This window comes from Entelurus aequoreus, linkage group LG06 (assembly GCF_033978785.1).
Source record: "Entelurus aequoreus isolate RoL-2023_Sb linkage group LG06, RoL_Eaeq_v1.1, whole genome shotgun sequence".
Taxonomy (NCBI): Eukaryota; Metazoa; Chordata; class Actinopteri; order Syngnathiformes; family Syngnathidae; genus Entelurus; species Entelurus aequoreus.
In genome coordinates, this window is record NC_084736.1 from 78259879 (window position 1) to 78272393 (window position 12515).

At 40.3% G+C, this 12515-nt stretch overlaps 1 protein-coding gene across 2 annotated transcripts in view; it reads right to left on the bottom strand.

Annotated features, from left to right (window-relative positions):
* The window catches only part of cdca2 (cell division cycle associated 2), a 42656-nt gene that overhangs the window by 22258 nt on the left and 7883 nt on the right, over positions 1-12515 (bottom strand). For both annotated transcript variants that reach the window (XM_062051600.1, XM_062051599.1), the window contains exons 4-7: positions 9452-9617; positions 4648-4790; positions 4334-4483; positions 287-410 (exon numbers count right to left, since the gene is read on the bottom strand). In XM_062051600.1, the coding sequence (XP_061907584.1) occupies positions 287-410; positions 4334-4483; positions 4648-4790; positions 9452-9617 (583 nt within the window). The remainder of the gene's footprint in view (positions 1-286; positions 411-4333; positions 4484-4647; positions 4791-9451; positions 9618-12515) is intronic.

Sequence of the window (12515 nt, forward strand, 5' to 3'; positions counted from 1 at the left end):
ATCAATGTTTTATATACACACTGCAAGTACATATATATAATGTAGTAACATATACGTTCATATCAATATGTTAGACTGCAAAATTTTTTTAAAAAACATATCTTCTTGTCTATCATGTGGATTGTGAACAATAGGCACAATTCCCCTTTAATTAGCAAAAGAAAAACAATTGAAGTGGCCTGATTTTCACATCGCATTCTGTCTGGATGCAGCCTCCGAGGCGAGTTTGAACTCAGATAAAACACAGGTTACTGGCGCATGACTAACAGAGGAGTGGGTGTTTTACCTGCTGGCTTCATCTCCAGTAGTGGCGGGAGAGATGAGATTTGGAAAGCAGAGGAAGACTCATCTGTTGAATCTGAAGTAGGGTCACAGCTACCACGGGGGATTTCAAATTCAACAACGTTGTCCTGTTGAGAGAATACGTGACTTTTAGGAGTTCAGATGTCTTCAAACACATGGGTGTGCAAACTTTTTCCACCGAGGGTCGCATACATTAGAATACCGGTAGCTAAAACTAATCCAGTGTGGCTCAAAATAGGCTTAATCCAGCTAAATAAAAAAAACAACCATCCACATTTTAGCTTTGATTTATTGATGACAAAGCAAATTAGTCTAATATCTACTAATATATCTAATACAATACGTAGAGTCTAAAAAAAAAATGGGCTTGGCTCTCGGTTGACCCCTGACATACCAGCTATACAGCACACAGTGCAAAGGTCGTAGGTAGGGGTGTAACGGTACGTTTATTTGTATTGAACCGTTTCGGTACGGGGGTTTCGGTTCGGTTCGGAGGTGCACCGAACGAGTTTCCACACGAACATATTAAGTAGCCGCCTCCGCTTCCTTCTGCCTCTGTTTCTGTCAAGACTCTACACAGCACCCAGCATTGTCCCACCCACACAACCATCTGATTGGTTACAAACAGAGCGGTAACAGCCAATCAGCAGTGCGTATTCAGAGCACATGTAGTCAGTGCTTAGCGTTTAGCAGGTAAGCATCAGGCAGCGGACTCTCCCCAAATGATAATAAACACCTCCCAGTCAACTACTAGTAACATCACTATGAGCCCGTTGACCTTCTAGAAATATAAAAGGCAGCTCAGCTCGCTCGCAATTTTGGCTTGAGGTGAAGGCTAATTCGCTTTTAGCGTAACGTTAGCTCATTTTGCGGTGTGTGTGTGTGTTACGGACAGCAAAGCCCCGTCTGTCTGATATTTCACTTTACCTTTTTCTGTGTTGATTGAGCTGTGTTGAAGCAGCAAAAAAGGACATTATGTTAAATGAAGAGTTTCTGTCTCTGATAGTTGATATAATAATGTAACTGCATCATTAAGCCTTTGATAAAAATATAACATTTACATAATAAAAATCAACTACAGGCTTCCCAAATGCTGTAATAAAGTAAGCATGATGAGTTGACTTGAAACTGTTTCATGTTGCACTTTGTATATGTAGAAGAAAAATGTTGTGATTGTATTTAATCTGCGCAACAACTCGAGGCAGTTTAATGTTGATTAACGTGGGCAGAATTATTATAGTGTTCCCAAAGTTAAAAGGATAAAGCCATTGTTTACAAATTTGGTAAATAAATAACCAATGTATATTTTGTCGTTTTCTTACTGTACCGAAAATGAACCGAACCTTGAGGTACGCATCGAACCGAAATTTTTGTGTACCGTTACACCTCTAGTCGTAGGTCATCATGCTGTAGTAATCTTCATCAAAACCGCACATTGTAGGACAGAAACAGTTTGGGAGTTAATGCAAACCCAATCTTGATTCAAATGTAAGACTAGAGGTGGGTACCGATACTCAGTGCCATTATGGTACCAACATCAACGGTAATCACCACAGTGAAAAACTAAGTAGCTCAGAGTCAGAATCAGAAAGACTTTATAAATCCCGAGGGGGAATTAAGATTTTCAGCACAATTCCATTCAAGAGCAAACAAACATTACAGGGAGACAGAACATGATCGCTCTCAGTGCTTTGTTTCGGTATTAAATGACTGCAGACTCAGCCAACAACAGCAAGTGCTTGAAGGTAACGTTGTAAAAACATCTTGTAAGTAATATAGCATACCGGCAGAGGCAATCAGTCGGACACTCTTTATTGCCAGCCTTAAAGGGGAACTGCACTTTTTGGGGGTGGAATTTTGCCTATCGTTCACAATTATTATGAGAGACAAGAACACACGTTTTTTTGTTTATTTTTATGATTTTAAAGATGATAAAAAAAGGTTGGAAGATGCGGCTAATGGGAGTCACCGTTGTAGCCTTCATAGCCCTCTATACCGTAGTTTTCGGAGTATAAGTCGCACCGGCCGAAAATGCATAATAAAGAAGGAAAAAACATATATTAGTCGCACTGGAGTATAAGTCGCATTTTTTGGGGAAATTTATTTGATAAAACCCAACACCAAGAATAGACATTTGAAAGGCAATTTAAAATAAATAAAGAATAGTGAACAACAGGCTGAATAAGTGTATGTTATATGAGGCATAAATAACCAACTGAGAACGTGCCTGGTATGTTAACGTAACATATTATGGTAAGAGTCATTCAAATAACTATAACATATAGAACATGCTATACGTTTACCAAACAATCTGTCACTCCTAATCGCTAAATCCCATGCAATCTTATACGTCTAGTCTCTTACGTGAATGAGCTAAATAATATTATGTGATATTTCACGGTAATGTGTTAATAGTTTCACACATAAGTCGCTCCTGAGTATAAGTCGCACCCCCGGCCAAACTATGAAAAAAAACTGCGACTTATAGTCCAAAAAATACGATACTAACTGCAAACCCTCCATCAAATTGTCCAAAGCTGTATTGAATCAATAAATGTGACAGATTTAGCATTTAATTAACAAACATTTTACACAATTTTATTTGACAGAAAAAGCACACACTCTATGATGGTAAAATAAGTGTAAAAGTAAGAAATGGAACTAAAAACAATTACAATGCAAAAACTGCATTTTATTGTTTTTTATATTGCCATTGGTATTTTAATTTATTGTTGCTATTATTATTTTACTTGTGGTTTATTTGTTGATAATTTATATCTGGGTTTTTTTTTTTATTTAACTATAACTAAAGTTGAGTTTTGATGGTACAATAAATACTAGAGATGTCCGATAATATCGGACTGCCGATATTATCGGCCGATAAATGCTTTAAAATGTAGTATCGGAAATTATCGGTATCGGTTTCAAAAAGTAAAATGTATGACTTTTTAAAACGCTGCTGTACGGAGTGTTACACGGACGTAGGGAGAAGTACAGAACGGCAATAAACCTTAAAAGGCACTGCCTTTGCGTGCCGGCCCAGTCACATAATATCTACGGCTTTTCACACACACAAGTGAATGCGAGGCATACTTGGTCAACAGCCATACAGGTCACACTGAGGGTCGCCGTACAAACAACTTTAACACTGTTACAAATATGTGCCACACTGTGAACAAACACCAAATAAGAATGACAAACACATTTCGGGAGAACATCCGCACCGTAACACAACAGAACAAATACCCAGAACCCCTTGCAGCACTAACTATTCTGGAACGCTACAATGTACACCCCGCCAACCTCAACCTCCTCATGCTCTCTCAGGGAGAGCATGTCCCAAATTCCAAGCAGCTGTTTTGAGGCATGTTAAAAAAAAATGCACTTTGTGACTTCCACAATAAATATGGCAGTGCCATGTTGGCATTTTTTTTCCTTAACTTGAGTTGATTTATTTTGGAAAACGTTGTTACATTGTTTAATGCATCCAGCGGGGCATCACAACAAAATTAGACATAATAATGTGTTAATTCCACGACTGTATATATCGGTATAGGTTGATATTGGAATCGGTAATAAAGAGTTGGACAATATCGGCAAAAAAGCCATTATCGGACATCTCTAATAAATACTCATGTTTTCAAATAATGGTGTAATTAATCGAGATTACAATATCAATCAAAATAATTGTGTTGTGTATTGCTGTTGGTTTTCAAGTGGTGATTATGATTAATTGTGCATTTTATTTCATATTGGTGAATTTATTACTTATTTATAATTTTATCATTGTATTTAAGTTACTAATCTTCTCGATTTGCAAGTCAAACAATTACAAAAAGTAAATTAAAAAAAACATACTTTTGGAAGAAACTGAATTTTTGCCTTTTGTTGGTCCCCTGCAGTGTGAACATAGCTATGGAGTAAAGATTGGAACATAAAAATGACCGGTTTGTTGACACAATTAAAAAGTGAAGATTGTCACGACGTGTCTCTTGCGCATTGTATCAAAGTGACTGGAACAGAATATCACCTGTCGATGTGGAGTGAAGAATGTGGGTGGCTTATGTTCAATATGCAGCAGCGGGGAAAGAAGCAGAGGACGGGTGGCTTCAGTCTCGCTTGATGGCAGTCCCTCTGTGGTGACGTCATCACTGCATTCTTTCACTGCTTTCCTATTGTCCTATAGACATGAGAAGATTTAACCAGTGGTAGAAGAAGGAAAACATTTCAGTGCAAAGAATAACACAGATTTAAAAATACGGTATACCTTCCATTGACTTAATGGCCAAGAGGCAGAGACTGAGCCGTCAAGAAAGTGTATAGTCAGAGAGATAGTACAGGTACCTCCTTGTCACGTAAGCTCAAGTAGAGGTATGAAGCATGTTCTTCTCCAATCTTCACTTGACAGCCCACACGCCGCCTCTTGCTGGGCGTAGGTGACATTACCGGAGTGTGGTTCTCTTTTCTTTCTTCCTGGTCGTTCACGTCTGAGACAACAGAAAGCGCCAATCAAAAAACGCACGTTAGAAAATTGCTTTGTGCTTAGCTTAAACCTTTTAAAATGGTAAGAGAGCAGCATGAGAGGGTAATGGTCAACATTTTTCTTTTATAATCCATTAGTTGCAAAGAGAGAGGTAAGCAGTTCATCAATTAGAAGGGGAGATTAAAGGCCTGCTGAAAGCCACTACTACCGACCACGCAGTCTGATAGTTTATATATCAATGATGTAATCTTAACATTGCAACACATGCCAATATGACCGGGTTAACTTATAAAGTGCAATTTTAAATTTCCCGCTAAACTTCCGGTTGGAAACGTCTATGTATGATGACGTATGCGCGTGACGTCACGACGGCAACGGAAGTATTCGTACCCAATGTGTCACCATACAAACTGCTCTGTTTTCATCGAACAATGCCACAGTATTCTGGACATCTGTGTTGGTGAATCTTTTGCAATTTGTTTAATGGACAATGGAGACTGCAAATAATAAAGTTGTAGGTGCGATCGGTGTATTAGCGGCGGACTACAGCAACACAACCAGGAGGTTGTGTTTGAGCTGGATACAAGACGCACTACCGTGAGTACAGCTTTGGCTTCCAAACATTTGATCGCTTGCCCGTACGTGCGTGTCGCTATGTGCATGTCACGTACGTAACTTTGGGGAATTATATGTTTCTTGCCGACCCTGATGGCGGCCGGGGTGTCGTCGAAAGCTACAACGCCCGCCGCCACAGTTAGCTTCAATTGTTAAGCTCCGCCAAGCTGGAAATTATTAACCGTGTATTTACATGTTCATGGTTTAATAGTATTGTTGATCTTCTGTCTATCCTTCCAGTCAGGGTTTTTTATTTTATTTTGTTTCTATCTGCATTTGAGCCTGATGCCATCACGTTAGCTCCGTAGCTAAGTTAGCTTCAATTGTTAAGCTTCGCCAAGCTGGAAATTATTAACCATGTATTTACATGTTCATGGTTGAATAGTATTGTTGATATTCTGTCTATCCATCCAGTCAGGTTTTTAAAAAAAATGTTGTTTCTATCTGCATTTGAGCCCGATGCTATCACGTTAGCTCCGTAGCTAAAGTGCGTCAACGATGTATTGCCGTGGAGATAAAAGTCACTGTGAATGTCCATTTCGCGTTCTCGACTCTCATTTTCAAGAGGATATAGTATCCGAGGTGGTTTAAAATACAAATCCGTGATCCACAATAGAAAAAGGAGAGTGTGTGGAATCCAATGAGACCTTGTACCTAAGTTACGGTCAGAGCGAAAAAAGATACACCCTGCACTGCTTCTCTAGTCCTTCACTCTAACGTTTCTCATCCACGAATCTTTCATCCTCGCTCAAATTAATGGGGTAATCGTCGCTTTCTCGGTCCGAACCTCTCTCGCTCCATTGTAAACAACGGGGAATTGTGAGGAATCCTTCCTCCTGTGACGTCACGCTACTTCCGGTATAGGCAAGGCTTTTTTTTATCAGCGACCAAAAGTTGCGAACTTTATCGTCGTTCTATACTAAATCCTTTCAGCAAAAATATGGCAATATCGCGAAATGATCAAGTATGACACATAGAATGGATCTCAGTGTTTCCCATAAACTGCCAACATACCTGTGGCGGTGGGGGCGTGGCTATGGGCATGGTCACCATGACATCAGAGTAATTTGCATAACTTACTACAATGATACGACTTTCTCTAAAAAGGCTCAAAAAATGTATACTTACTAATTAATAATAACAGTTTTGTTTTAAACGTCCATCCATCCATTTATAATATAATTACAACACTTTATGTACATATTTATATACAGATTTGAACAATAACTTATTCACTGAAATATATTTATTAATTGTGGTTCTTACAAAAAATATATCTTATAAAAATATAAAAGCTAAAATGTCTCTTAAAGCTCTGCCCCTTTAATTAGTGCATACTAAATCATTTAACTTTAGCCTACTACTACAACCATATTATTTACCAGCAACATAAAGTGAAACAGAGGCAGAGGTGTCCTGCCACAGTCAGTAACAAATAAACAGAAAACAGTAGTGGTGGTAGATAGACACAGAGCTTCATCAAACATCTGATCCACTGAACAAAGAGCTCCAAAAATCTTGATCCTACACTTCTTTTTTGTAAAGTAAATCTGAACAGCCGATATGGGCATCTACATCAACTATATGATTTGCCTGAGAAGCTGGACAGGACAAAAAAAAAAAAAAATCTATTTGTGGCAGCCGTAATTCTTTCGTGGCGGGCCGCCACAAATAAATGAATGTGTGGGAAACACTGGATCTGCTATCCCCGTTTAAATAAAAAAATGTCATTTCAGTACGCCTTTAACATATTGTAGAAACAATTTTCTTTAAACTCTTCAAAATAAAAACACCCCATGATTAGTACATTACTTTAAAACTGATGGAGTTTCATCTGCAATAATTTAAAGAGGTCAAATGCTGCTCATTTCAGGTGCCTGTAAAATGCTATTGATCCCAGTGGAGCGCTACAGTTAGTTTATCTTAATAAAATACTCAATAAAGCTCAGGTTGTACACAGGGTAAACCTGCATTTCTCCCCACAGGAAAAAAAACACAACACTTTCTGGCAAGTTCTCATACTGTATGGACTTCCTGAAGTGATGTGAGGAATGAAAAAAGAAAACATGTGTTGATGTTCTCGTACGCAACCGTTCACAAGATATAAAAGTGTCTTAAAGGCCTACTGAAATGAGATTTTCTTATTTAAACGGGGATAGCAGATCCATTCTATGTGTCATTCTTGATCATTTCGCGATATTGCCATATTTTTAGTAGATTTAGTAGAGAACATCGACGATAAAGTTTGCAACTTTTGGTCGCTGACAAAAAAAGCCTTGCCTGTACCGGAAGTAGCGTGACGTCACAGGTTGAAGAGCTCCTCACATCTGCACATTGTTTACACCAGCAGCGAGAGCGATTCGGACCGAGAAAACGACGATTACCCCATTAATTTGAGCGAGGATGAAAGATTCGTGGATAAGGAAAGTGAGAGTGAAGGATTAGAGTGCAGTGCAGGACGCCAGGGTGTATCTTTTTTTGCTCTGACCGTAACTTAGGTACAAGGGCTCATTGGATTCCACACTTTCTCCTTTTTCTTTTGTGGATCACGGATTTGTATTTTAAAACACCTCGGATACTATATCCTCTTGAAAATGAGAGTCGAGAACGCGAAATGGACATTCACAGTGACTTTTATCTCCACGAAAATACATCAGCGAAGCTCTTTAGCTTCGGAGCTAACGTGATAGCATCGTGCTTAACTGCAGATAGAAACAGAAGAAACATGCCCCTGACTGGAAGGATAGACAGAAGATCAACAACACTATCATTACTTCTACTATCAGGAGACACCGAACCAAACCCTGGACCTGTAACCACACGGTTAATTGTCCAGCCTGGCGAAGCCTAGCAATACTGTTGCTAACGACTCCATAGAAGCTAACTTAGCTACGGGACCTCGACAGAGCTATGCTAAAAACATTAGCTCTCCACCTACGCCAGCCCTCATCTGCTCATCAACACCCGTGCTCACCTGCGTTCCAGCGATTGACGGCGCGACGAAGGACTTCACCCGATCATCGGTGCGGTTGGCGGCTAGCGTCGGATAGCGCGTCTGCTATCCAACTCAAAGTCCTCCTGGTTGTGTTGCTGTAGCCAGTCGCTAATACACCGATCCCACCTACAGCTTTCTTCTTTGCAGTCTTCATTGTTCATTAAACAAATTGCAAAAGATTCACCAACACAGATGTCCAGAATACTGTGGAATTATGCGGTGAAAACAGACGACTTAAGCTGGCCACCGTGCTATTCCAAAATGTCTGCTTCAACCCGTGACGTCACGCGCAAACGTCATCATACCGGGACGTTTTCAGCCGGATATTTTGCGGGAAATTTAAAATTGCACTTTATAAGTTAACCCGGCCGTATTGGCATGTGTTGCAATGTTAAGATTTCATCATTGATATATAAACTATCAGACTGCGTGGTCGGTAGTAGTGGCTTTCAGCAGGCCTTTAAAAATGAAACCAGGGTCGTTTAACACATACAAAAACCTCATGACATTACATCATGCAGAAGAAAATAAAGCTGAAAAAAAGATGTATACATCCTGGGTAAAGAAAGGTGTCCAAGCAGTAAAATGCAGTTCAGCATGATACAACGCATAGTAACACTGTTTTTTATTGGATGGATAGACATCAAAGTATAGACCAATAAATATAAATTATATATTGGCAGTCTAGGGGAAACCCTGATATTCTTAGGTTTACATTTCCATACTGATGTAAAAATGACCACTGCAGAGGACACTGCCTTCCATAGTGTAAAAGGTAATACACCAAAGTGTTTTACACATTTTATGTGGATGTTTACATTGTCACTTTAAAGACATCAACTGTAAGTTTTTCTTTCTAATATTCGCTTGAAACAGCAGGCGTTCCTGCACAATTATTTGCACATAAAAATACATGTTTGTAGTAAAAAAATATGATGCTTTCAGAGTTAGTCTTGCGTTGTTGATCTGTTTTTGTGTGAGGCTCAATACATATGGAACTTCTACTGAAGGACCCCTGTTAAACTTTTCATCTTGTAGCAATGTCGCAGACTCACCAGACAGATTATCTCTTGTCATGACGCATCCTCCAGTGCTGCCATTCTGCCTTGGCATTGGATCACAGGCTTCACTCTCCTCCAAATTCAACAGATTCTGGAAGGAAGCCATTTTCTGCGTCAGGGTGGATGCTATCCGGGGAAGGTTGGGGCTGCCTCTGACATGCTGGGAGTTCAGATGGCAAAAAATACAAGTTGACTAGAATGAAGCAAGTCAAATAAATCATCCATGTAAAATTGAAGCTCTGACTTAGAAGCAAGCGTCACTCAGAGATCCTTAAAGAATACAAAGAACTTTAACCCTTGTGTAATGTTCATATTGTTGTTATTCAGCCAGCGTTTGTGGGTCTGATGGACCCGTTGCATTTTGTGGCTTTTAATGCCTCACAATTAAACACTTTTTGTTAAAATACTGAACAGATGTTTACCTTATCCCAATAAACATCTGTTCAGTATTTTAACATAAAAGTGTTTAATTGTGAGGCATTAAAAGCCACAAAATGCAACGGGTCCATCAGACCCACAAACGCTGGCTAAGTAACAATATGAACGTTGCACGGAAAATTTCTCTGCCAGTTTCTGCATCCCACAGGGATTCTTCTTTTGTGTTTCTGCACCTGCGGTTCCCACACAAGGTTGCAACATTGTTTGTCAACACTGTCTGCTCTCATTTTCTCGCACATTTGACCCTCTGATGTTCTGTGTACCTACACTCTGTCCTCCTCCTGTCAAGGCCTGCTGTGTGTGTGTGTGTGTGTGTTAGGGGTGTAACGGTACGTGTATTTGTATTGAACCGGTTCGGTTCGGAGGTGTACTGAACGAGTACACATGCTAGCAGCGACCGGGCTAGGACAACAAGCCAGAGCTGGAAGACCCTCCTGCCTTGTTAAGATCTCCCGTTTGGGAACACTTTGGCCGCGCGATACAACAATGCAGGACGGAGGTTTGCCGACATTGTTCAGCAGCTGCTTCTGACAACACGTCAAACATGTGTTGCACCTTTCCTGCTTCCGACTCCCAGACCGTAGTCGGGGAGCGCAGGGGGGGACACTCCTCCAGGGCCGATGTATTCTCGGGGGCAACACCCTTCACTCTAGCCGGCAGCGGGTCTCCACAGCTCCGGACTCCAGGGTAAATGACGAGTCCGGCGATTAGTTGCAAATCGTGGCTTTATTGAGGTCTTGCACACAGCCAATCCAACAAAACACTAGCCACTCCCCGCACTCACGCTACCGCTCCCTCACCTCGCTCGCCCACACACTCACCTCACATGCTGTCACATATTAAAGGGCCACACACACACATACGCTACTCTCATAACACATGCTAACCCATTCGAAGCGTCACCACCGTATTTAAGCAGCCTCTCCTCTGCGAGTCAGGCAGGGCTAAAGCAATAACAAATGTTTTTATAGCAGCAGATTTAAGTCCATATTGCATTAAAATCTAGATTTTGACCCGCTTCTATGGTGGAAGAACAATGAGCCCATATATCCTCTTCCTGCCAATTTAGCCAGGCTGGGGGGGGGAGTTAATCTGAGGCTGAGTTGACTTGAAACTGTTTAATGTTGCACTTCTTATATGTAGAAGAAAAGTTTTGTCATTTTATTTAATCTGAGCAACCACTTGATGCAGTTTAATGTTGATTAACGTGGACTTAAACAAGTTGAAAAACTTATTCGGGTGTTACCATTTAGTGGTCAATTGTACAGAATATGTACTGTACTGTGCAATGTACTAATAAAAGTCTCAATCAATCAAAAAAAGCAGTTTATATGTAGAAAGGTTTTGTTAAGAAACCATTCTGAGCCTTATCTTATTTATTTTTTATCTTATATATGTTGACCACATTAACCCTGGAAATGGACCCTGTGTGTATATGCATGTTATGCCATTGTTTACACATTTGGTAAATAAATAACCAAAAAATGTATATTTTGTTGTTTTCTTACTGTACCGAAAATGAACCGAACCGTGACCTCTAAACCGAGGTACGTACCAAACCGAAATTTTTGTGTACCGTTACACCTCTAGTGTGTGTGTGTGTGTGTGTGTGTGTGTGTGGTACACAGAACATCATTTTCCACACTTCTTTTAGTCCAGTGGACCCGGACATCTTATATGTAATAGAAATGTGTAGGGGGGGTGTATGGTGTGTGGTCATTAAATATTAATTCTGATATATGCTCTTCACAGAAAATTAGCCAAAAGTCAGTGAGTCTCAGTTTGAAAAATTAATTAATTGTATCATTTTTATTTTAATAAAAAAACAAAAACGGGTGCCACAGACCCGAACACCTGTTTGCAGCATTTACACAGATACCTGACCGACGGCAACTTTTCAATGTATTTTACACAGTATATCCCACCCTCTTACGGCTCCTCGTGCGTAAACGCATTACATTTTCCGTATTTTCCGCACCATAAGCCGCACCTAAAAAACAGAATTTTTCTCAAAAGCTGACAGTGCGGCTAATAACCCGGTGCGCCTTATATATGGATTAATATTAATATTTATTTTCATAAAGTTTAGGTTTCGCAACTACGGTAAACAGCCGCCATCTTTTTTCCCCGTAAAAGAGGAAGCGCTTCTTCTTCTACGGTAAGCAACCGCCCCCATAGAAGAGGAAGCGCTTCTTCTTCTACTGTAAGCAACCGCCAAGGTGAGCACCCGCCCCCGTAGAAGAAGAAGCGAGCGGATATTACGGTTCATTTCATTTGTGTGTTTCTGTAAAGACCACAAAATGTCTCCTACTAAGAGACACACGCGTAGAAGGTTCCACTGACTTCTGATATTCATGTGAACCGCACTGTGGATACAACGGGAACACGTACGGTGAATATTCGCACCACAGGGAATGAGAAGTCGTCCTTCACCGTGGTTCTAGCTAGCCATGCTAACGGCCAGAAACTTCCACCCATGGTGATATTCAAAAGGAAGACCTTGCCAAAAGAGAACTTTCCAGCCGGCGTCATCATAAAAGCTAACTCGAAGGGATGGATGGATGAAGAAAAAATGAGCGAAGAGACCGGGTGACTTTTTTCACGCAGCTCCGTCCCTGTT